General features: G+C 43.4%; 1 protein-coding gene across 1 annotated transcript in view; it reads left to right on the forward strand.

Moving 5' to 3' along the window:
* map1b (microtubule-associated protein 1B) overlaps positions 1-26212 on the forward strand; it is a 118978-nt gene that overhangs the window by 67919 nt on the left and 24847 nt on the right. The window contains exon 3 of the mRNA XM_041185761.1: positions 19521-19603. Within this exon, the coding sequence (XP_041041695.1) occupies positions 19521-19603 (83 nt within the window). The remainder of the gene's footprint in view (positions 1-19520; positions 19604-26212) is intronic.

Here is a 26212-nt window from a genome sequence, read left to right on the forward strand (position 1 = left end):
GGGTGGCAGGTGAGAACTCCGAATAAGTCCAGGGCAGGAAGGACCATGGACAGTATCCCCACTGCACTGCCAATTGAGGCCCTTAAGTGGACAATTAATGCCTACTTAAGGGCCTCATCCTGCTGGCACAGGGAGGTGTTTGACATGCAGAGAGCATGACAGGCTCCCAGCAAGGGCTGGGGCTTGATCAAAGGCACTTGGTGCTTGATCGAGGGACCTGGCACTACGAAGGGGGATGGCCCAATGCACGCTGTCCCTCCCCCTTGCTGCTGCCCCCCCACATCACCACTCCTGTGAACCCCTTCCCACACTCACTCAGATGTGTTTGGGTCTGCCCTTGGGTATAGTGTTGGCAGCAGCCACTGCCTCCCCCGGTGTTACTGCTGAGTACAGAAGAGCTCCCAGCCTACGGCTGGCCAGCAGCTCTCTGAGGGCAGGGCTTCTGTTCCCGGGGTCCTTGATCCCAAGGGAAGGCCCGCTGCTGGCCTGTTAAATGCCTGAGTCCTGAAAAGAGGCAAGTTGGGTGTCTCAATGGCTCTCCAGCTGACGGCTGAGACCCTCATCATCTCCACAAAATTCCACCTATTTCTCTGTGCGTGGTGCCACGTCTGACTATACGTGGCTCTCCGTGCACACGGGTAGACATCAGTCTCTATGCCTAATAGGCAAGGCCCTGGTCTTTGAAGCACTGCACTGTTTTGGTCATTGGATCATCAGTCCCATAGGTGTGCAAACCAACTTGCCTTGGGAGATGATTAGTGCAGCACATTAAAGCACTTTGTACTGTGCCTTAAATATAGCATTAGGGCTAAGATAAAGGCAAAGTACTGCAGATGCTGGAAATCTGAAATTAAAAACAGGAAATGCTAGAAAAACTCAGCAGGTTTGCAGCATCAGTGGAGAGAGAAACAGAGGCTGGGATTTTCCGTCTCTGCCAGCATTGGCGTGTTCAGTGGCGTGAGCGGACAATATGGCGAGAAGTCCAAAAATCGGTTTCACAACGTCATGAAACCAGTTTGCGATCATCTGCTCCCCTCCATTGGACGTCTGGAACCTCATTGTAATACATCAGTGTATCATTATAAGGCCACCCCACTGGACTCATACCCAACCAATCGCCCCCTCCCACCAGCCCTCCACTGAATCATCCACAGATGTTGGCAGGAAAACATGTCAACGTATTTCACAACAGCATATATAAGGCATGTACTTGGCGGGTTGCACTTCGCTCGGGACTTCAAGGTTTGTTTGCTACCTTCCTTCAGGCAGCACCCACAGTCATCAGCACCAGGCTTCACAGGCAGCACTGCATCACTTTTGGGGGGGCTCATGGGCAGGTCTCTACCTACCAGATCAACCATATGTGCTTGGCTTTTCAACAGCTTTTCAACAATGTCTTGTTGGGGAACAGGGAGAAGTGGCTTCAGGGAAAGGAAGTAGCTGCAGAGTGAGGGCTGTACTGGGGAAGGGGGGTATCCCAGGGTGTGTGTGGGGCACATATTGATCTCTGCAAGTGGCCTCGAGATGGTCAGGGCTGAGGAGGCAGTCTCCAGAGGAGATGAGGCCAGATGGACATGAGAGGATATGTGTGTGAGAATGGGTGGTGATGTCCCTTGAGCTGGCAGTGAGTGAGATGCCAGCGAATCTGTGATGGGCTTGAATGTGTGAGTTTAGAGTGTTGAGATGGTTGCCATACCCTGGCTATACGGATGAGATCATTCATCCTCTATCTCACGCTGGGCACCATATTTAAAATGCAACCGTGCACACACCTCTCAGTGCTTCCAGCCCAGGACTGCTGCACGGTAAACATTGCCCTGAAAGACAAGAAGACTGCAGCCCCCCGATTCAGTGACGCATCCCTGGGACATCTTCTGGCCACAGTTGGAGCCCACCGCAATGTCCTCTACTCCCACTCTGGCCAGGAAGCCCATCAGTGTCACCACTCCGGCGTAGGAGGGGGTGGCAGAGGTGGTCGGTGTCAATGCTACACAGAAGAATTTCGTTATCCAATGCAGAAAGGGGATAAATGATCTCATCCATGCCGCCAGGGCAAGGCAACCATCTCATCACTCTAAACACACTCAAGTACCTCACACATTCACTGGCATCTCACTCACTGCCAGCTCAAGGGACATCACCACCCATTCTCACACACACCCTCACATCTTCATCTGGCCTCATCTCCTCTGGAGCCCTCACCATCTTCAGCAACTTGCACAGCTCAATATGTGTCCCCACAGATACCCTTGGGACACCCCCCTTCTCCAGTACTGCCCTTGCCCTGCAGCCTCTTCCCTTGCCTGAAGCCACTTGTCCCCCTTCCCCAGGTAAACCGCAGCCCTGCAGCCATTGAAAAGCCACTTCCACCCTAGTTAGTAGAGACCTGCCCATGAGCCGCCCTAAAAGTGATGTGGTGCTGCCTGCGAAGCCTGTTGCTGATGAGCATGAGTGCTGTCTGAAGCCTCAAAGTCCTGAGTGTGCAGCTCACCAGGTGTTTACGTTCAGTTGTGAAACACATTGGTGTGCAATCACACCGACTTTTCCAGATGATCCAACATGGGGAGAAAGTTCCAGCGAGCAGGACTTCCTGCCATCAATTCCTGATGTCTGATGGCTGGAAAGGCAGCCTGCCATTGATAGGAAGACCGGACGATCGCAAACTGGTTTCACAATGTCATGAAACCTATTTTTGGTTTTTCTGCCATTTTGTCCGCTGACACCTGCCATGACACCCGATGCCAACGGGCACAAAAATTTCCACCCTCAGTCTCTGATCAGAAGCTGGCATTCTGGAGGCTTCAAGTCTGACAAAGTACTTCTTTTAAGAGAGAAGAAGAAAATTGGAGGACCACAGTCAGTGTTGCTGTTGTGTACCATTTGATGCCATGTCCAAGAGAACCATTGGTACATGCCTGAAAGCAGTTTACCCACTACCTGAGTGAGAGAGCAGTGGAGATGAGGGTAAAAGTTAACAAAAAGCTAATGTAAATAGCATAATGACTTCAACAACAAAAACAGAGAATATTGGAAAAACTCATCCATGGATCTGTGGACGGAGAAACATGGTTAACGTTTTGATTCGTATGACCCTTTTTCAGAGCTGAAGCACCGGCTTTGTATGCTGTGGTAGCGTTTCTATATCAAATGACTTAGAAATGATTCATTTATTTATGAAATGGTCCATGAGGTGCTACATTTTTTTTTAAAGTTGCATGAGAAATGAGGAAATTTTTTTTTCAAAAAGAATGCATAATTGGATGTTGAAAGTGTTTAACATTAAAAGGATTTAGGTTCATTGTAGCACCAGTGCATTAAATATTTGTATTCTGTAACAGATGGGCTTCATATTCACTGACCAGGTGCCAAATATGGCCTTCAACTGCTTGCTTGCTCTTCAGAAATCACAACATTCATAGGCTTGAATCTTCTGGTCGATGTGCAGGGGAAGGCCCCACATCCCGACTTCACCGCGCATCCTTCAGATCTTCAGTTTGGCGGGCGCACACCGGAGGTGGCTGTGAGCCCGCCGAACTGTCAAAGGCCTATTAAGGTCATTTAAATAGCAATTAAAACAATTAACAGGGCTACCCGTCCAACCTTAACATTGGTGGGCAGGCGAGGAGCCCAGGCAGCCTTCGCATTTTCATGGAACCTCATCCGCGGGCGGGATGAGGTTTGCTGAAGGTTTTTAAACTTTAATAAAAATTTTAACTAAAATACATAGACATTGTCACATGAGGCAAGATGTCCGAATAATTTTTAAAAATCTTATGTTCACTTTTTGATAATGAAATTAAACTCACTGGGGCAGCTCTGTGCCTCAGGGAGATTTCTGCGCTCTTTCATGTGCGAAAGAGCACAGGCCCCAACTCAGCCTCCTCCCCCCACCCGCACAGGGAGCGCACAGCGTTTCCGGATGCAAGTCATGCTGGGCGGGCCTTAATTGGCCCACCCACGTAAAATGGCGGCGCACGGCCGATCACGGCTGCGATCGGCTGCACTCCCGCCCGCACCCGCTCAGCCACCCCCGACAGGGAGCAAATTCACCCCATCATTTCAGAATTCAACAGTACTAATAATTTGATTGTAATTTGAAAAAAAGAGGGAAGAAAGACATGCTTGCTGTTTAATTTTATGTGTCACAGACAATGCAGACTGTAAGCATGATTACATGAAAGAAAATTGTTGCCAGTGTAAAGGAAATTGGCTGGTGTCTACCTCAAGTATAACACTGCAGACTTGCAGTATTATTTTGCAAATTGTAAATTCTGATAAAAAACAGTGATCCATGGTGACTGATTACACAAAATATTGGTGCTGTTGTAGCTGCCTCTGGGTCCAGGCCGTAAGGACCTGTCATTGGATCATCTAGGAAATACAATGAGACTGCAGACAAAGAAAATGATACAGTTACAGTTCTCACATCCCCCACACTGAAAGTGACAGCAGAATGGGAGTTAATCTATTTTTAATTTGTTTTGACAAAATGGGAACAATTGTGACAGATTTTACCAATAGAATCTCATTAACAATATTGCTCGTGATTCTACAGTTAACAGTTCCCACCGCAAGCAACACTAACTTTAAACAGTGAGGTACTACCCTGTCCTACAGGTACCTAGCAACTTGGTGACATTTCATCTGCTTTCTCATCCTAAATTATTAGCAAAACAGACACTCGCTGTGGAGTGCCCAAAATTGGGCAACTGGTAACCAGGACTTCACATTTGACCATTGACACTGAGTAAAAGCTGCTAATTCAGTCAAATCTATTATCTGACATGCATGCTGTAAACAGAGGATTGTGGCCCGCATAACAAATCGTGTGCCTGAAATATTACATCACTGCTGAACAGAAACTGGCTTCAGAAAAATACAGATGAGAGAGGCCACTTGTTTCATCCATGCTGGAAAAAATATATAATCTTGCCATCACAGCACTTAATTGTATCTTGATTGAATCTAATCTTTACCCCCTCTGTTTGCCATATTAACATGTTCCTGCCAGTTTCGTACACAGAGAACATAGGAAGTTTACAGCATAGAAGTTTACACTCAGTCCATTGTGCATTGCTGCTGCTTTTCTAGAGCAACCAGAGCCAATTTCCCTGCACTATACACCTCCTATAGCCTATGTCTTCGGTTCTTCAAATAGCCTTCCAGCTTTCTCTGTTTAAAAAAAATCAGTGATTTCTGTTTGAACACCCTGTGGCAAAGCATTCAATGTTCCACATTCCTCTTCATAAAGAAGCTGTCTGCACCATTTAAAACCTCCTGTCCTATAATGTTCCATCTCCGTCACCTCCTTTCAAGTATAAAGAAACCTGTTTGCTGTGTTAGTTTCAGTAGGTAAAGGCATCAGCTCTTTACAATTACTGTATGTTCCTGAAACTGGAACCTTTTCACTTGACAGTTTATTCATAGACCCACATAATCATTGGTCCATGGTACCATCAGTTCATGAAGCATAAGGCTGTTAATACTGTTGAGTTCAGCCAAAGAATAAAAGCATGCATGTTTTCAATCAGTGGCACTCTCTCCTTTTTTTAAGTGCTTTTTGACATTTGACAAAGTTTTATATCTCATCTCCATGAGGTTGAACACATCTGCCCACAAGCCATCAAAGCTGATTTTGAGTCCTTACTAATAACAATCACATCTGCTTATAGACATTTGATACCACACTCCAAGAGCAACAAACTCAATTCAATTGAACACCAGCACCTCCAGGAGATATCAGTTGCTTCTAACCAAGCAATTTTTGACTGGAGCAGCACAAGCTGAATTAGATCTATCCTAACAATATTATGAACACATTAAATTTTATTTTAGCCCCTAAGTATGCCACATTTGTGATCTTGTAAGATGATTACTTTTATCTGTTATAGAAAAATATTTTGCATTTTGTAAGCTCCTGAAAAAAAACCTGCTAACAAAATATCAAATTGGTTCATTGTTTGCTTGACTCTTTTAAGTCATTCCTATATTTCAGTTCTTTGTAACAGTCTGAGATGTTGCATTGTTTAAAAAATAACTTAAAGACATTAAGTTAGAGAATTAGTGTTTGGACTCAAAATAGGCTATTGGGCATTAAGCTTTTGTGTTGGATTACTATGCCCAAATATAGAATGGCTGGTTAGAGTCTAGGGATGTTCTTGATTGGTAGGATTGGAAAATGCATAAGGATTTCTAAATACTAAATTTAAAGGGACTTGGTACAGTAAAATAATCGGATTGTATAATTTGTCTTGCTTCAGAAGTTCTCAGTTGTAGGCATTCTCCTTGTAATAAAAATGGGCAGGATTAAATTTAGTCTCTATAGCACTTTACTGAGTCGTTTGTCCCTTTCATGCTAGGGTGTATTCTGTGGAGGGCAAAGAAGAGGAAGATGGGCAAACAAAAACTCTTTTGTGTTCATTTCTATGGTGGCCTGTTTGTTTTAGTAAGAGAAACATTCTGTAAAGTTTTGCAGTGCTTCGTCTCTCCATTCTCACCAATGTCAATATTGATTTGAATGCTGCGGTTTGGCCAGAATAAATATCATCTCCTAAACCTAGCCCTTGAATCAATACTGTCTTGTTATAATAAGCATATTACAATGCTGAGACTGAAACAATGTAAAAAAAGATGAGCAAATATCTATTGATCGTGTGGAGTGGGGGAGGTGTGTGGTGGCAGGGAATGTGGCGAAATTTCTGCCTTTGCTAATTTTAGTTTTGGTGTGAATTCAAAACTGAATTTTCAACACTCCTGCCAATTTAAAAAAAAAATCACAGAATTCTTATGGTGTAGAGGAAGGCCATTCGGCTCATCATGTCTGCATTGGCTCTCTGAATGAGCATTATGACTCGGTACCATTCTCCTGCCTTCTCACTTTAAATCTGTGCTTTTTCATCCTTGATCCTTTTACAAGTGGGAACAGTTTCTCCCTCTCTACTTTGTCCAGTCCCCTCATGATTTTGAACAAATCTCCAGTCACCCTTCTCCTCTCCAAGGGGAACAGTCCCAACTTCTCTAATCTATCTTCATAACTGAAGTTCCTCATCCCTTGAACTATTTTTGTAAACTCTTCTGCACTCTCTCCAATGCATTCACGTCCTTCCTAAAGTGTGGCACCCAGAGCTGTACACAATACTCCAGCTGAGGTCTAACTAGTGTCCTGTACAAGTTCAGCATAACCTCCTTGCTGTTGTACTCAATGCCCCTATTAACAAAGTCAAGAATATTATATGCTTTATTAACTGCTCTCTCCATCTGTCCTGCCAACTTATGCACATATACACCCAGGTCCCTCTGCTCTTGCACACCCTTTCAAGTTGTATCCCTTATTTTATATTGTCTCTTCATGTTCTTCCAACCAAACTGAGCCACCTAGTTAATGCCAAAATCTCACCCCCTGATTGAGAATGGAGTTGTTGCATTGGGAGCATCATAGATTGAGATCAGTTACTGTAGACGGGCAATGGTTCCTGCTCTGTTGGACCAGTTTTTGGCAAGAGGCAGAGATATATACTTAAATAAGATATGAGAGTTAAAATGGCCTGGGAAGTTTCCTTGATGAAAGGCCGAATTGAGTGGATATTGGCGTGAGTCACAACTCCCTACAAGGAGGACTGGTGGATATCTTCTAGTCTGGCTTTTGCCTTTCAATGTTTCTGACTTTGATGGCCTTCCTGATGGTTATAGGCCCAGCAAAGCTCTCAGGGGTGTAGGAACACAAAAACCTTCCCACCACACCAAGGTGCAGTTCCTGGGAAAGGATTGGAAGAGAGTGGCGGGAGAAGCATAAAAGACTAGAATCAGAGGAACTGAGAATTCGGGAGAGGGATAGCAGGTGGGGGCAATATAAGGCTGGAGGAGATGAAGAATTAGTGTAGCATAAGATTTTAAATTTTATTCATTGGAGGAGATGTTGAAAAGAATATCCAAGCAGGGAGGCTTCTTTGAGTTTTTATGTATGATTCATGTTTTTGTTAATGCCAAGATAACAAACATCACCCACAATGTGGTTATGGATGACAAGGGTCTTATTCATGAGTGAACAAACATTTTAGAGAAAAATACAAAGGGGATGGTAATTGTTGAGCTGCCATTGAGGTTAGTGTGAGTGGGATGAGGAGGAGGTTGGTGAGGTTAACTCCTCAGAATTTGCTGGCCGACATAGTGCACAAGTGTGGAGGATAGGGCATGTGTTGTCAGGAGGGAGCATTAGACCCAGAGGACAACTCCATGGAAAGAAACTGAACAAAGCAATTGGCTTTCTCATCTGGGATTTGGTCCAGGAATGATGGTCAGAGAGAAAGTAGGCTGAGGAGTAATCAAGTGACAGTAGGGACTGGGTTGGCCTAATGCTGGAGAAGGGTAAGATGAAAGGATAAAAATTGGCCTGGCTTGATTGGGGGTGGGGAGAGAGAGCAAACTTGAGAAGACTGCTTTTGTCCATAAAATTGTCACACATCAAGAATAAATACCTGCAAGAGAGTGGGAAAGAAATCTAGGAAAAATGTAGCACTAGATTCTTAACACAGAATGTATCATGGACTAAAATAAAAGCAAAATACTGAGGATGCTGGAAATCTGAAATGCAAACAGAAAGTGCTGGAACTACTCAGCAGGTCTGGAAGCATCTGTGGAAAGAGAAACAGACTTAAGCATTTCGCGTCAAATATGACTCTTTGGAATTTCAGAATAAGTGCCATGGTCTCTTCCTTAAAGAATGCAATCCACAATTATTAGAATAATGCTTTAATCTGTAATTACAAACACCGTAAGAAACATTAATTTCAACTTACTTTAATAAGACTATGATAGAATAGAAATGTTTTAATATCAATTTTCTTTGAATATGGCTTCAGTGACAAATAATAATGGAACAACAGAATACTGTTGTGTCCACGGTATTTAAATGACAGAACTAAAATCTACCAAAATTCTGAAAGCACTAAGTAAGTCCTCCTCCGAGCTTGGAAAGCAATGTGATATCATCTACCGGCTGCCTGCCCTTTGGTAGCCAACAGCTAGAAAAGAAGGGATTGATTGATCTGTGCTCATACCAAACATATGATCTTGCACGAGTCTGATTGAATTAACAGAACAATGCTTGTTCCAAGGTGATGAATGTGCTCTTGTGGACCATGTCTGGGGTCAGACAAAGTCCTGGTGACAATGTGCCTGTTCATACAGCAGGACAATGAGTTAAGACCTATTGCTTTGAACTCACACATTGTGTTGATACGCTGGATGTAGGAAAGAATGAGTGTACCAGTCTGGATGCCTTCTACTACAGCACCACAGGGAATCATTATCGATGTGAGTCACCACATGAGGAAGCTGTTGCTAACCTAATGGCATAGCCAAGCTTTTCAGAGCCCCTTAGGCATCTTAATGTAACAATCTCTGTTCATTAAATAAAAGAAAAATAAAGCTTGGACTGCTTTGGTAGATTGTGTTGTCACATCATTTCAATGTTAAATTGCTTATTGGAAGATAATTTAACAATTGCCAAATGTTTGTTAGCACTTGCAGAACGCGCCAGAATCTAATTATGCTGAATTATACTCAAATATTCAAGGTCAACCCGAAGAAGAAAAGAATAGAATTGCAAACTTAATGAATGCAGCTCAACAACAAGTTATTTATTTTAAGTTATTTATAAGTATCGATCAGTATATTGATAAAGTTATTGGGATGAGGAATAGAGTATTTGATATATGGTGTTTCTCGCATTGGACTTTTAGAGATAGTCCATGGGCAGAATTTTGCCCTTGATGGGCAGGCGGGCCCCATTGGCTTCTTGGTGGGCTGGCAGCCGATTGCTGCTGCCGAAACGGGCTCTGCCGCCATTTTAAGTGAGCAGACCAATTGAGGCCCGCCCGACAGGAAGCGCTATGCACTTCCTGTGCAGGGCAGGAGGGATTCCCCAACTGTCAGAGTGCGCTCTTTCGCGCATGCGTGTGAAAGAGCGCTCATCTCCCTGAGACTAAGTGCTGCCTCAGGGAGAGCACTGACAGTGTTTCAAGCTTCAAAAATAGAATAATAAAAAAAATGATTAACATGTCCCCCTCATGTGACAATGTCACACGAGATGGGACATGTTAATAAATATCACATAAAGTTTATTAAACTTATTTAAAACAGACATGAAATCTTATCCCGCCGGTGGATGAGGTTTCATGTTTTTTCAGAAGCCCGCTGGGGCTCCTGGCCTGCCCGCCAACCTTAAGGTTGGACGGACGGGGCCTTTAATTGCCCTAATGATCCTGTCGATGGCCTCAATTGGCCAATGACAGGTCGGCTGGCGGACAGCTGATCGTACTGTCCGCTGGCCTTCCTGAATATTGAAATGGGGCGGGGTGACGTCGGGGGTTCCTCCCAACGTCATCCCATGTTATTTTCACGTCGGTGAACGGGCCCCACCCCCAACTCACCAACGGAAAAATTCTGCCCCATATATTTGATTTATATATTCAGTTGGCTTAAAGTAAGCTTTGTATAGCGTAACTAATAACATCTAAGAATAATTCTAATCCAAGCAGACAACTACAATACACCAAATCAAAATCATATTCATTACTGTAGCGAGTTTCCAATCCAGCCTTCGTTACTCAATGTTATGTTCCAAGTATAAAATTTTACGAAATGATCTAGTTTTGAATGCTCAATATACAGCAGAGGTAAATGAATTGCTGTTCCATTTAACCTAGAGGTCATAAAAACTAAGTGGAAGCTTGATTGCATGCATAAAATATAAAATTTTATAAAGTACAATAAAATATGACAATGCTAGACCCGTGGAGGGTGAAACTGGGGAATTGATGGGGAGACAAGAAATGGCAGAGACAATAAACAAAAGTTTGTATTAGACTTCACAGTAGAAGACACAAAAAGCATCCCAAGAAGACTGAAACAGCAGGGGGCAAAAGGGAGGGAGGAACTTAAAATAGTCATGATCACCAGAAAAAAAGTACTAGCAAAACTAATGGGACTAAAGACTGGCGAGACCCTTGGACCTGATGGCCTGTATCCTAGTGTCTTAAAGGCAGTGGCCGCAGTGATGGTTGATACATTGGTTGTAATCTTCCAAAATTCACTAGCTTCTGGAAAGCTCCCAGCAGATTGGAAAATTGCATAGGTTACGTCGAGAAAGGAGTGGGACAGAAAACAGGTGGCTTTCTAACTAGGCCAATTAGTCTCACATCTATCATTGGGAAAATGCATTGGTGAGACTTCACCTGGAGTATTATGTACAGTTTTGGTGGTCTTATAAGAAGGGATATACTTGCAATGGAAGCTGTTCAGAGAAGGTTCACTAGGCTGATTCCTGGAATGAAGGAGTTGTCTTATGATGAAAGGTTGAGCAGGTTGGGCCTACATTCATTGGAGTTGAAAAGAATGAGGGGTAATCTTATTGAAACAGAAGATTCTGAGGGTGTTTGACATGGTGGATGCTGGAGAGGATATTTCCTTTCATGGGGGAATCTAGAACTAGCGGACACAGTTTAAAAATAAGCGATCTTCCATTCAAGATGGAAATGAGCAGGAATTTCTTCTCTTAGAGGATCGTCAGTCTTTGGAATTCTCTTTAGTAGAGAGGAGTGGAGGCCAGATCATTGAATATATTCAAGAGTGAGTTGGACAGATTTTTTGATTGACAAGTGAATCAAGGGTTACGGGGGACAGGCAGGAGAGCGGAAGTAAGGCCACAATCAATCAGCCATGATTTTATTGAATGATGGAACAGGCATGATGGGCCAAGTGGCCTATTCCTGCTCCTATTTCTTATAATCTAATGGTAGCTGAGTTACTTAAAAATAATTGGAAACAAAGGTTTGTTGTTTTAATTTTCAGTTTATAGAAATCCTGATCCAAGCTCAGGTTGTTTTGGAAAACTCGTGTGATGGACCATCTGTCCTAAAGGAGCTCTTTCAGCTTATCTTCATGGCCTTGTGTGTAAATCATCAACAAATAGCACCCAATAGAAAATATATAATTGGCAAAGTGAGGGAGCCTTTTTCTTCTGGCATACAGAATACTTCTTAACAATTTCTGACCTCATTTCATTCATGCCCATTTTCAATACTGCTGGGGTTTCTGAATTTCTGGGATATAGGTTTATGCCACTAACACCATTTGGCGAAAAATGAAAGATTTTGGGCTGCATTTTACATGCCCCCACTGGGCGTGTTTCTAGCAGGGAGGTACGTAAAATAGAGGAGGTGCTCATCCCATCATCTTCCTGCTCACCCCCATTATGCAGGGAGTGGGTAGGCACTGAAATCGGCAGCCCACCCTCCATGTTTAAATAAATAATCAAGGGTCAATTGGGCTTGTCAATAAGCCAATTGACTCCAATAATATAGTGCCCATGCCATAAAACAGTTGGTGTGGGCAGTTGGGTGGAAGTGGGCAGGCTGCTTTTTAATAAAAAAACTTCTTCCAAGAGCAAGAAGGAAGGAGGATACTATCTTCAGGGGGTGCCCATTGTGGATTGGGGTGCAGCACACTTAAGATAGTGCCTCCCTTTCTTCCTGCTCTAACACACCATCTCCTATCCCCCCACTAAACTGCCCAAACCCTCCCTGCCTAAGACTCAAGACTTATCCAGCTCTGGGATCCATGGGTTGCCTTGTTCCTGGTTGCAGTCCTGACAGCGTCCGCTAATGTGCTCTTGGCACTGCTGGGACTGATGGAGCTGTCAGCCAATTGCATTGGCCAACATCTCCTGAGCTTCCCAGTGAAGGGCAGAAGTCCCACACCACCCCTACTTAGCCTGCCTGCAATGTGTTATGGCTGCGGGATGTGCTGGCATGGAGCAGATCGGCTAGACGCCAACTTTGCTTCCAGTGTTGCAGGGGGAGGAGCCAACTGCCCACACCAAACCCCCCCAGCCCCGTAATACTCTGCCTGCTGTGTATCATTCTTTGAAACTCCAAGAATTATCCTGCGAAATAAGCAGTGGTTTAAAAACAAATGTACAAAGTGGAATAGAAAATCTGAAGGAAATAAAAATAGTCAGAGAAATAAAGCAAAGAATTGGTTTAAAAATAATAGGGGTAATTTTATGAGGCTCTGTTAATTGCATATAACCTTGCTGGACATGAATGCAGCTCAGGGGATGTGGCTGAAAGAGCAATTTGAGCAAGCTTGCAGTCTCAACGCAGAGCTTGCCTAGTAGGAGCCCATGCTCAAGTGTTATGACACAGCCAATGTTAATTGCTGCGTAAACCAAATCCCAAAGAGAAACTTGGTTTATGGGCCCATACCCTTTTTTTGTATTTAGAAAATGAGAAGAAGATGTACTGATCTCAGCAGTAAGAGGTCCAGTAACACTTCTGGGATTTTAAAAATTAAAAGTAAAAGTTTTATTAACAAGGGTAAAAGAAAACTTAAGCACACAAGATTGCAGTTACACAATTAATCTTACACAATTAAAACATTCCCCTAAAAGACTCTCTGCTTCATCAGACCACAAGTAAAACACTTCCAGGCAGCACTCCCTTATAGATGTTTAACTATAAAAATCCAGTAATATTACCCAAGGCAAACTGCAGTAGCTTTAATAAAGGCATATCACATGACCTGTAATTCTCTTCCACTTCACTGTCGAAATCAAACCTCAGAATAAAATTGCTTTTTGCAGCCTAAGACTCTTCTGTCTTGACTGGATGGCTGATTCAAACCTGCTTCTTCTCCCAGCCCAGAGCTACTAGCTCCAGCAGCTCCCAGCTCAGCTTAACCTCAACAGCTATAGTTCACAGCTACAGTAACTCTATATCTTATTCCCCTTTCATCTCAGGTTCCATTGTTCTCACACCTCTTGAAACTCACATTCTTCCAAATATAAAATCTTTCATGTCTCTATTTTGTCTTTGCTTTCTGGTCAATAAAATATAATATTCCCATTTTTCTATCTACCTATGGAACTCCTGAAAGATGCAAACATCATGTTTCTTGCCACTTCTGACTTCCTTTGATATTCAAACAAACTCTCAACTTATCTAAAAATGCAAATGTCAGATCTAACCTATTCACTTACACCTCAAACCTAACACCTCTATGCTTTTCGTGTTCTAAACCCCCCCAAACAACCTGTCTCCTATTAATCTCTGCCCAGTTTAATTAAGTCATAGGCACACACACACATCGTGCGTGCATGCACACACACATACACACACACACAGCCTTCTTTACAAAATAACACCATATTCACCGAAAATATTTATAAAAACATCAATTTTTCACACCAAGATAGAAACAATACAACATAGAATACATTATACAAATAACTCTATGCCGCTGAAATGGAGTCTTATTTTTTTTATTCATTCACGGGATGTGCCCTTCACTGGCTAGGCCAGCATTTATTGCCCATCCCTAGTTGCCATTGAGAAGGTGGTGGTGAGCTACCTTCTTGAACCGCTGCAGTCTATGTGGTGTAGGTACACCCACAGTGCTGTTAGGAAGGGAGTTCCAGGATATCCACCCAGCAACAATAAAGGAACTTAGATATATTTCCAAGTTACGATGGTGAGTGGCTTGGAGGGGAACTTATGTCAGATGTACATACTAAAAATGAGCGCATGGAGATTAGCATGTTGTACTGGAGCTTCCAAGGACCACTGACCTTTGAACTCAAATTATTGTTTAGTGCTTACGCTTAACAAAAGTTTCATTCAGAATGCAAATTCATAAAATCTACTCTTACAGACCAAATTCTCCAACCTGTGTTCACTGTGAGAGAACCTCTGTATTAATAAAATTACCTTTAGGCCAGAATTTTATGCTCCTCCCCATTGGCGGGTTCTGAGACAGGGAAGGAGAGAGTATGAAATTGCATGGATGGGATTCCCTCTGGGATCCCATCCCTCCTGACCTGGTCACAATTTTACACTGGGGTGGGCAGGGCCTGGGATGGGAAGCCCGCCTTTGCCCTAGTTAATGGCTTCTTAAGGGCCTTTTCCCGCCCACCCTCAATTTTTAGGCTGGCAGCTGAATGATAGATCAGAGGGGGAAACCTGAAATTGAACAGTTTGATCTCAGTTGGGAAGGTGGGATGGGGGTGGGGGGCAGTGCCTCCATCAGAAGACCCCTTCTGACTGGGAGCGCCTTCCCCTTAGGGCCCAGTGATCTCCGGACCTCCATCCCCAACCGACCTATCATCTGAGACCCCAATCGCCCCCTTGACCTCTGCCACTTACTTCTCCTCTTGGTCCCAGGAATTTAGTTCCAGGCAGCTAGCTGCAGTGCCTCTTCCGGCCAATGCACCACTGTTCCTGGAATGGCTGGAGAGCTCCTGGCCAATCTGATTGACTGGCAGCTCTCCAAGGTGGGACTTCCTCCAAGTGATGGGCAAAAGTCCCACTTTCTGCCAGTTAACACTCATTAGTGCATCAAATGGCATTGGGGCTGCTAGAGTTGGTGGGAATGTGTTCCCAGATGATTCCTCGAATAGTGAGGGCTGAGCCCCTGCCATCCTGAAAATTCTGGCACGAATGCTTTACCTTTACTGTGACTAAAGTCTCAGCTGGTGTCAACAAGACAGCGACAGTTGGTGACATGTTTTCATTGGTGCTAAATAGCGCTTTCTTTCCTCATATTATTGATGCTTCATGCAGGGAAGCAAATTCTTTTAAGTTCACTTGTTCTTTTTGTGGTTCATGTACTATATAAACGTAAATTTACATTTCATCCGAGTTGAGAAACTTTAGACCACAGCAAAAATAAGTTATCCAGTGAGGTTTATGAAGTCACAACCACCTGCCTGTTTGGAAATCTAGGAGAGGAATGTTGAGTATTCAGATAAACACTATTTGATGCACAATCGCCTCTAAAATTTGCAAGTGGGTGGTGGTGGCAGTCTGGTTGGTGGTGTTTTCATTATACAGCCTGGTAATTTTCTGAGCACAATGTAACCTGGAGGCAGGCCTCTGGAGATTGGATTGCGCTGACAGCTCAGTTTGTATCGACGAGGAATGCGGAGCACCAGTCATGCTGTGCTGTCAGCAGCACTCTGCCTGCAATGATTCCCCAAGGACCGAGTTGCCTTCGTGCCTTCCTATGAGGGTTGGCACTGAGAAACAACCTAAACTGAAGTTATTCTGCATCATTCCTACCAGTTCTCTTTAAATGGGTGCAGCAGTGTTATGACTCATTCTGTTTAATGGGTTTGTGTTTCAATGCAATCGCGTTGTACAGTTTTTAATATCTGATTTTCTATCCTTCCATAGTGTGAATATAGGAGCATTCAGAAGCACATAACATGCTGATTTTTGTATTATTTTCATAGAGTGCCAGATATTTTGAAGTTTATGGTCAAGATTTTCTAGTGGAGCCAGTTCCTTGGGGTCATTTGAGTTGGGTGGCATTAGAAAATCAGACTGAGAATTCCACTAGTTCCCTGAGACTCCACCAATTCCACCACCTCCGCCATTCACCCCACCGCCCGCCCCCACCAGAGGTGAGGTGAGATTGACTGCCCTTGCTATAAAGGCTGTATTTGACCGTGTGTGGCATCAAGGAGCCTTAGCAAAACTGGAGTCAATTGGGAATCAGGGGGAACACTCTCCGCTGGTTGGAGTCATAGCTAGCGCAAAGGAAGATGGTTGTGATTGTTGGAGACCAATCATCTCAGTTCCAGGACATCACTGCAGGAGTTCCTCAGGGTAGTGTCCTAGGCCCAACCATTTTCAGCTGCTTCATCAATGACCTTTCTTCCATCATAAGGTCAGAAGTGGGGGTGTTCGCTGATGATTGCTTAGAGGTGATAGGTAGGTGAGGTGGCAGGTGGATGACACATGTAGGGTGGAAAATGAGTGAAGTTGGGGTCAGGTGGAAGGTATTCAGGTGGTTGGGGGGGGTGTTAGTCAGGTGGTCAATATGAGTGATTGAGGGTCAGTTGTGTTAGTTGTCTGGAGTTAGGCCAGGTTTTAACTTGTTTAACATTTCCTGGGCAATTATCCAGGTATGTATGTCGAAACTGTCCAAAGTCTCTGATACTAAGTTAGGCTTGGAGACATTTGCAGAGGGTCCCAGGGAGCAGGGGAACTACCCATCGGGAGTCGAAACTTCTCAGACAATTTCCACATAGGTCAGAGCATTAGGGCCTCCACAGGATCCCAATGCGCATACGTACAGACTCCAACGATCTGAAGACCAGAAGATTTGGGCCCATTTCAGAATCTTCAAACCAAGCAACTGAAAAGTCTGCACAGATAGTGTCCTGTTAGCCTGATGTAGGGTGTGCGCTCTCTTACTGTATGGACACATCACACTTGCCTAAACCAGAGAGCTCAGTTGTAGCTTGGCAAAGAGGTAATAATTTAGTTTGATTTAATAAAAATGTGTAGTTTTTCGGGCTTTGGTTTTCAGGATTAGCAGGAGCCTAGTGGAAAGATTCCTTTACCTCAGTGTCTGGCCTATTCCATAGGTCCCAATAATTTGCTCAATTGACTGGTCAATCAACAACAGTGCCCGAGCCTAAACCAGAATACAAAAAGGTCAGAAAAATTTCTATCGTTTAAAAATCAAAGGAAGAGAGAGCAATGGGAGAGAGCTAAAAGTACATGATGACTTGGATGGTTTAATTAAACAGATATTTCCATAATTGTGTGATCTTTTGGCCTCCTTCTGAGCTATAAGTTTCTATTAATCCAGGTGCAGAGCTTCACATGTCAGGAATGCATACTGAGAGTTCTGGGCATATGACCCTATTTATCTGTGATTTTAGTGGGTAAAAATCATGAGTGGCGATAGTTAAGAGTGCTGTGCAAATAAAGTCATAAAAACCCAGCAAAATTTTGGGTTTTATATATAGTGGTATAGAGTACAAATGTAATGATGAGTTTATACAAAACATTGGGTTAGGACAGTTTAGAATACTGTGTGCAGTTTTGGACCACCAAGACATTAAAGCCAGAGAGAGCATTCAGCATAAATTCACCACAGTTATGCAGTGATGGGGAAACTAGAATTATGAGGAGAGACTAGTGATGCTGGGATTGTTGGAGCAGAGAGGTGATTTTATAAAGGTTATGATGGATTTTGAGTGAACAGTTAGACTCCTTACTTCAATTTGGATACTCTCGCATAAAAGGGAAATGTTTCTCCGCTTATTTTATGCTTTTGAAGTAATATATATTCCTAACATCTTTGAATGCCAAATCATTCCTATTGCTATTCTGGAGCTTTGCTGAAATTCAGTTGATGTACTTTGAGGGAAGATATTCATTAAACCAGAAACACCAATGATGTTACCACTTGGGAATGGACATTTTCTTTGTCAACTTGCCATTATCACTGTATGGTGAAATAGTCCAAAAGAACACTATTATTTATTTTAATAATTCCTAAATTTATACCAATTAAGTTTTGGAAGGTTAACAAATAATTGGTCTAAATTTGGCATACAGGGATGCTAATATCCTGATAGTTTTATTTTATTCATTCATGGGATGTAGGCATCACTGGCTAAGCCAGCATTTATTACCCATGCCTAATCGCCTTTGAGAAGATGGTGGTGAGCCTTCTTGAACTGTTGCAGTACATGTGCTGTAGTTGTTGTTAGGGAGGGAATCCCACGATTTTAGCCCAGCGACAGTTGAAAAACGGGGATATATTTCCAAGTCGGAATGGTCTGTGGCTTGGAGGAGAACTTGCAGATGGTAGTGTTCCCATGCATCGGCTGCCCTTGTCCTCCAGATGATAGAGGCCATGGGTTTGGAAAGTGCTACCAGAGGAGCCTTGGTGAGTCGCTGCAGCGCACCATGTAGATGGTACACACTGCTGCCACTGTGCATCAGTGGAGGGAGTGAATATTTAAGGTGGTGGATGAGGTGCCAATCAAGTGGGCTGCTTTGTCTTGGATGGTACTGAGCTTCTTGGGTTTTGTTGGAGCTGCACTCATCCAGGCAAGTGCAAAGCATTCCATCACATTCCTTATTTGTGCCTTGTAGATGGTGGACAGGCTTTGGGGTGTCAGGAGGTGAATTACTCATCGCAAGATTCCTAGCCTCTGACCTGCTTTTGGAGTCGCAGTATTTATGTGGCTGGTCCAGTTCCGTTTCTGGTCAGTGGTAAGCCCCAGGATATTGAATGCCAATTTAAAAACTGTTTGCAATTTCTAAAATTGATGTAAAACATTCTACAACAAATATCCAAAGATATATTTGTCTTTGGTATTATTCTTCCTGACTTTGGACTGAAGCTGTGTTCATATTCAAGTATAAATGGTCATCTACAATGAAAACAAACTGCCGGAAACACTCAGCAGGTCAGACAGTATCAATGGAGAGATAAACAGAGTTAACGGTTCAGGTCCAATACTTTTCATCAACCTGCTGAGTGTTTTCAACATTTCCAGTCTTTATTAAGGATTTCCAACATTCGCAGTATTTTGCTTTTGTATAAATGGTGGACAGTGTGTTTGTCTTAGGAGCAAGTCCTATTTGGGGGATTCACGATTTAGTTCACACTGAATTCTTCTGATTTTTATTTAAACATGCTTCTTTTCTTTGTGATAGGTCAGAAAATCCTTCACCACAGAAGTGATGTTTTGGAAACCGTTGTCCTGATCAACCCTTCAGATGAGGCAGTGAGCACTGAGGTAAGAGAACTACAGGAAGTAGACAGCTAGCAAAAAGCGCAAGGCAATGAGATAGCGAAGTTATCGAAGTGCAACACTGATTATTCTGTGTTATAACTTGCTCCCTGTGAGTTTTGTAGGTTAAAAACTGTACTTAATGTTGTGCAGAGCTTGTCATGGTGGTAAAGGGGGTAAAAGGATAGAGTTAATGTTGTTGGGTTCAAAGCTCTTTATGGAAGTTGTACCATAAGCCCAAGCCTAGACTAGTAGTCATGAGTTCAAGTCTGACCATAGCAGTTTGAGAATTTGAATTCAGTTTTTTTTTAATCTGGAAATATAATGTTGCTATCAGTAAAAGTGACAGTGAAACTGTTGGATTGTTATAAGAACACATCTATTTCCCTAATGCCCTTTAGAGATGGAGCAGTTAGTAGAACTTGGCTTTTGGTGAGTTCCTCAATTCCTTCCTTGAAAAATCAGGAAAATCTTCCTCAATATTAACAGTGCTTGTTAGTTCTTCACCACTCCTTTGATTAAAGAACATTGAAACCATCAAACAACTACAATGCCATTGACTCTCTGACAATGCAGCTAACTGAACATGAGGGTGCCTCAAAATGGAGGTCAGAGAGGTGAAAGTTAAATTTCTTTTTTAGAGGGGCCAAGCAGACAGGTCCCTCCGATTAGATGGGAAAGCACCTCCAGTACTAGCAATGGCTTTTGCTGCCACCAGCCCCCACCTTGGGGGATGGTGCCTCTGGCTCTGATGCCACAACTGCTCCCCCATCACCCCTACCCCAGGCTGTTGCAAGGAGTCTGTCTCCATTCCCTGCCAGCCTCATTTGGTAGCGGGGCCATTCTGCCACTGTCAAAATGCCAGCGAGCACACTCAATTACCTCCATGTGGGGCCTTAAACATACAAAAATACAGATTGGCTGCCCACTGCCTTACAGCAGGGAGCCAATCCAACTGACAGCCCACCCCCGGGCAACTTGTGCACTGGCAGGAAATTGATTCCACTTGCTCATCTTCACTGTCTGCATATGCACAAGAAAAATCAACCCCAAACAGCTGCACTCATCTTTTTAGACATTTGCAAAAGAATTATTTCAGCCCCCTGCCTCCGCTTCTGCCACCCTGAGTTGATCTCATTGAAACATATAAGATTTTGAGAGGACTTGACACTGGGTAGACACTGAGAGACTGTTTGCCCTAACCTGATAATCTAGAACTAGAGGGCGAGGTCTCAGAATAAGGGATCTATCATTTAGGACTGAGATCAGGAGAAATTTCTTCACTCTGACGAATATGAATTCTTGGAATTCTCTGCTCCAGAGGGCTGCGAATGCTTAGTTGTTAAATATAGTCACTGCTAAGATCAATAGATTTTTCGGCACTAAAAAAATCAAGGAATATGGAGAGGGAGAGGGAAAGTGGAGTTGAGGTTGAAGCTCGGCCATGATTGTATTGAATGGCGGAGTAGGCTCATAGGATTGTTATGGCCTATTCCTGCTCCTGTTTCTCATGTAATCATCTCATCAGGCACTGTATGCCAACAGTGGAATGTAATGCAACTGGAAAGAATTCCACTCCTTCAATGCCCAGCTGGTGTGCGACCATGTGCAGTGAATCATGCAGGTCAAAAAACCAGTGTCCTGGCAGCAGTCATGATGTCTTCATCCTGTGGCAGTCTGCTGCGTCATCTCCATTTGAGCCACAATGACAAAACATAGGAAGTAATTTTACGCCAGTAGGATTTTACAGTCCCACCGAAGTCAGTGGAGTTTAGAATGGCTTGCCGCATTTTACAGCCCCATCGCCATTGCAACGGGGCCATAAAATTGCGGCCTGACAGTGGCACTGAATGATAAGGGCTGTCCACTCATGACATAGCTTATGATGCTGCTACGCAATCTATGCGTACAATGAGAGCCATACTGCCACAGGAAATGCAATGGAGCAGATCACTGGTGTGCGAAAACAACATTTCCTCTGCCTGGATCTCTGTGAGGAAGCCCTGTAATACTTGGGCAGAGCAAGATGATGCACAACTACGCCATCATTAGGACACAGTCCCTGCCATCAGCTATATGGCAAGTAGGAGGGAGAGGAGGAGGAGGAAGCAGAAGGGAGAAGGCAATTTTAACAGCCTTTTTCTGGCGAGGCAACTCATCCAACTACAATACCAACAATAACAACCCCAAGTTCCCATTCACAAGAGGCTATTTTAGTGCAGTGTTGTGTAGTGAAAAAGGGTTCATTGATAACCTTGTAATAAAGGGGCCTGCCTCTAAGGAAGAGGAACCATAATATTTTAGAATTTTATATTGAGTTTGAAAGTGCTTTAGCTAAGCCCAAATCTCGGGTCTTAAATCTGAATAAAGAAGTCTGAACAAACTAAGGTATGATGAACGAGTTGGCTAAGGTTGGGAGGTGGAAAACTACTTTAAAAAATATGATGGTACATTAGCAATGGCAAAAATTTTAAGAGATTGACTCAATTTTGCCCAAATATTCATTCCCTGCAGCAACTGTGGTTAACAAGAAGTTAAAGATAGTATCAGATTAAAAAGAGGGACTTATAATGTTGCCAATAAGAACAGAAAGCCTGAACATAGCTTGCTCTGCTGTCAATAAAATCATAGCTGATCTGGTTGTGGCCTCAACTTCATTTTCCTGCCTGTTCCCATAAACCTTGTTGATCAAAAATCTATCGGTAACTCAGCCGTGAATAAATTCAATGACCCAGCCTCCACTGCTTTCCAAATGCTAATGACCCCCTAAGGTGAAAAATTCATCCTCATCGCCTTCTTAAAAAGGAGACCTTTTATAGCAAAACTGTGTCCCCTAGTTTCTCCCACACGTGGAAACATCCTTCCTGTACCCTATCAAGCCCCCTCAGGATCTTATATGTTTTAATAAGATTACCCTTCATTCTTCTAAACTCCAATGGGTATAGGTCCAACCTGTTCAATCTTCCTTCATAATAGATGCCCTGCAACCCAGGAATAAGTTGAGTGAACCATCTGTGAACTGTTTCTAATGCAACCATATCCTTTTTCAAATAAGGAGACCAAAACTGTACACCGTGTTCCAGATGTGGTCTCACCAAGGCCCTGCACAGCTGCAGTAAAATTTCCCTACTTGTATATCCCATTCCCCTTGCAATATGCCAACATTCCATTTGCCTTCCTAATCATTTGCTGTACCTGCATACGAACCTTTTGTGATTCATGTACCAGGACACTGAGATCCCTCTGCACTTCAGAGTTCTGCAATCTTTCTCTCCTAAATAGTACATTGCTATTCTATTTTTTCTGCCAAAGTGGATAAGTTCACATTTTCCCATAATATACTCCATCTGCCAAATTTTTGCCTATTCACTTAACCTATCCAGATCCCTTTATAAACTCTTGACAACTTACTTTTCTACCTATCTTGGTGTCATCAGCAAATTTAGTTACCATTATTTGGTCCCTTCATCCAAGTGGTTGATATAAGTTGTATTTAGTTGAGGCCCCAGCACTGATCCCTATGGCACCCTACTTGTTACAGCTTGCCAATCTGAAAATGACCCATTTATCCCTTCTCTCTGCTTCCCATGAGCTAACCAGTCGTTTATCTATGCTAATGCGTTATCCCATACACCATATGCTCTTATCGTATCTTGAAGTGGCACCTTTTAGCAAAATGAAGAACAGGAGGATTTTAGAATTCAGCACAGGATGACCAAGAAAATAACAGAGGATATGAGAGTAACCTTGTAAGTTACATAAAAAACCGATTGTAAAAGTTTGTATGAAAAGACATTAGTGAAAGTAAACGTGGACCCAGTTGAGGCAAACACAAGATAAAGTATGATGGAAAATAAGGAGATGGTGGGGATATTAAATTAACTCTTTGTACCTGTCTTCATGGTAGGCATAAAAAAGTTCCAGAAATAATGGGAAACCAAGTTCCAAAGAGAATGAGGAACTTAAATAAATTAGTAGCTGTAAAGAAATAGTACTGGAGAAATTGATAGCTTTAAAAGTCAACAAATCCCTTGGATCTGATGATCTGCACCCTAGAGTTTTAAGAGGTAGTATAGAGATATTGGATGCATTGGTTTTGATCTTCCAGAATTCCCTAGGGCCTGAATTTTTCAGATGGTGGGGTCTTGTTTCCCACTATCAGAAGAGTTGGTGAGGAAACACATCCCCGCTGATTTAGACTGCCCCGTAACCAATTTATGCTCCAATGAGTGTTAATTGGCTGCAGGTAGGACTTCCGCCCCTCACTCGGGAAGAAGTCCTGCCTTAGAGAGCTGCTAGTCAATCAAATTGGCAGCAGCTCTCCAGTCCCTGCAGCAATAGCGCTGCAGTGGACAGAAGAGGAAGTTCAAGAAGATATCAGAGACTAAGTCTGAGAACCAGAGGCCCAGGTAAGTTCAAGGGATCCTATTGCAGGAAGGGTAGGGAAGGCCTGGGGTGTTGGGGTGAGGGGGGAGTGGGGGGCAGGGGGGTGGATAGTGCAAGGGTGCAATCAGCATCTTGAGGGAGAGGCTGGGGTTGGGGACAGAGGTCTGGAAGCCACCGGACTTTAAAGTTGGGGTTTGGGACCACCCGAGTTCAAAAGTGTGGCCGAGGCAGGTGAGAACTCAGAGGGAATCCCATCCCTTCAATTTCATCAATAGTGCTTTCTTGGAAAGAAGGGAGGTAGACAATAGGAACTGTAGGCCAATTACCTGACATCAATAGGGAAAATACTAGAATCTATTATTAGGTACCTGGTGACAGAACATTTAAAAATCATAATATGGTTAGCCAAATCTATGAAATTAAAGTCATGATTGATAAATCTACCAGAGTTTTCTGAGGATATAACCAGTAGAATGGATGGGGAGGTGTCGGTGAATGTTTTTTTGAAAGCATTCAACAATGTGCCCTACAAGAGGTTATAACTGAAAATTAGGACTCATGGGATGGAAGGGAATATATTAACATGTTTGAGGATTTGCTTACTGATAGATAACAATGATTTAAATGAGGGAACTGAGTGTAATGTATCCAAGTTTGTTGATGATACAAAGTTTGGTGGAAAAGTAAGCTGCGAGGAGGTTGCAAAGAGACTCCAGAAAGATATTGGCAAGTCTTTTACAAGAATGTTTCAAGGGATGAGACACTTCAGTTATGAGGCAAGATTGGAGAAGTTGGGACTGTTTTCCTTGGAGAGGAGAAGGCTAAGAGGAGACTTGATAGAAGTTTTCAAAATCATGAGCAGCCTGGACAGAGTAGATAGGGAGAAACTGTTCCTGCTCGTAAACGGATCGAGAACCAGAGGACACAGTTTTAAAGTGTTCTGCAAAAGAAGCAAATGCGAGGTGAGCAAAAACTTTTTCACACAGTGAGTAGTTAGCGTTTGGAATGCACTACCCGGAAGTGTGGTGGAGGCAGGTTCGATTGAGGCATCCAAGAGGGCATTTGATGATTATTTAAATAGAAACAATGTACAGGGTTACACGGAAAAGGCAGGAGATTGGCACTAAGTTAAAATGCTCAGAGAGTGGGTGCAGACGTGATGGGCCGAATGGCCTCCTTCTCCGCTGTAACAATTCTGTGATTCTGTTGGGCAAATGATAAACAACAAGGCAGCTGGAATATAATGTGGCAAAGTGTGAACTTATTCACTTGGTAGGAAAAATAAAAAAAGAATATTTTGTGAATAGCAATAGACTGGGAACTAATGGTATTCCAAGGGATCAGGGTGCCCTTGCACACACATCACAAAGTTAACATGCAGGCACAACAAACAATTAGGAAAGCAAATGATATGATAGCCTCCATAACAGCATTGTGGATGTACTCACACCACATAGACTGCAGCGGTTCAAGAAGGCAGCTCACCACCACCTTCTCAAGGGCAACTAGAGATGGTCAATAAATGCTGGCCCAGCCAGTGAAGCCCACATACCATGAATGAATAAAAAATAAATAAACATTACAATGGGGTTGGACTGTAAAAGTAAAGAAATCTTCAGACAATTGTCTAGGGCTTTGTTGAGATTACGCGTGGAGAACCATCTATGGTGTTGGTCTTTATCCTCTTCTCTAGGGGCAGGGCATCCTGCCCTGCCACCTGAAGAGTCGGTGGGCATCACACCCCGCTAGTCACAGGTGCCTCTTAGCCATTTTGGAGACGGGACACACGCCCTCACTTGGGAGGAAGACCTGCCTCAGAGAGCTGCTGGCAATTCTGTAGCCCTAGCAGCGCCACCGAGAGTGACCACTGCAGGGACAACAAGCAGTTCCACTAGTTGAAGTGCCAGAACCCTCAGGAGCAGATAAGTCCAGGGCTTCGTGGTGAGGAGGGAAGAGGAGGCCCAGTGGAATGGAGTGGGGTGAATGGTTGTAATTCCAAGGTCTGGTGAGGATGGAGCACCTGACAGTAGTGGAAGGGGACAGGTCTTGTGGGGGTATGCCTGATCTGGAAAAGGAGTCAGCGATGGAGGCATTTCCGCCCCCCTCCCACCCCAACTTTCCTGGCCTTGTGTTTCCCCTTCAAGAATTGAAATTGAGGCCAACAAAGGAATTAAATGTTGAAGAGTCATATGGACTCAAAATGTTAACTGTGTTCCTCTCCGCAGATGC

Source organism: Carcharodon carcharias, chromosome 4, assembly GCF_017639515.1.
Source record: "Carcharodon carcharias isolate sCarCar2 chromosome 4, sCarCar2.pri, whole genome shotgun sequence".
Classification (NCBI taxonomy): Eukaryota; Metazoa; Chordata; class Chondrichthyes; order Lamniformes; family Lamnidae; genus Carcharodon; species Carcharodon carcharias.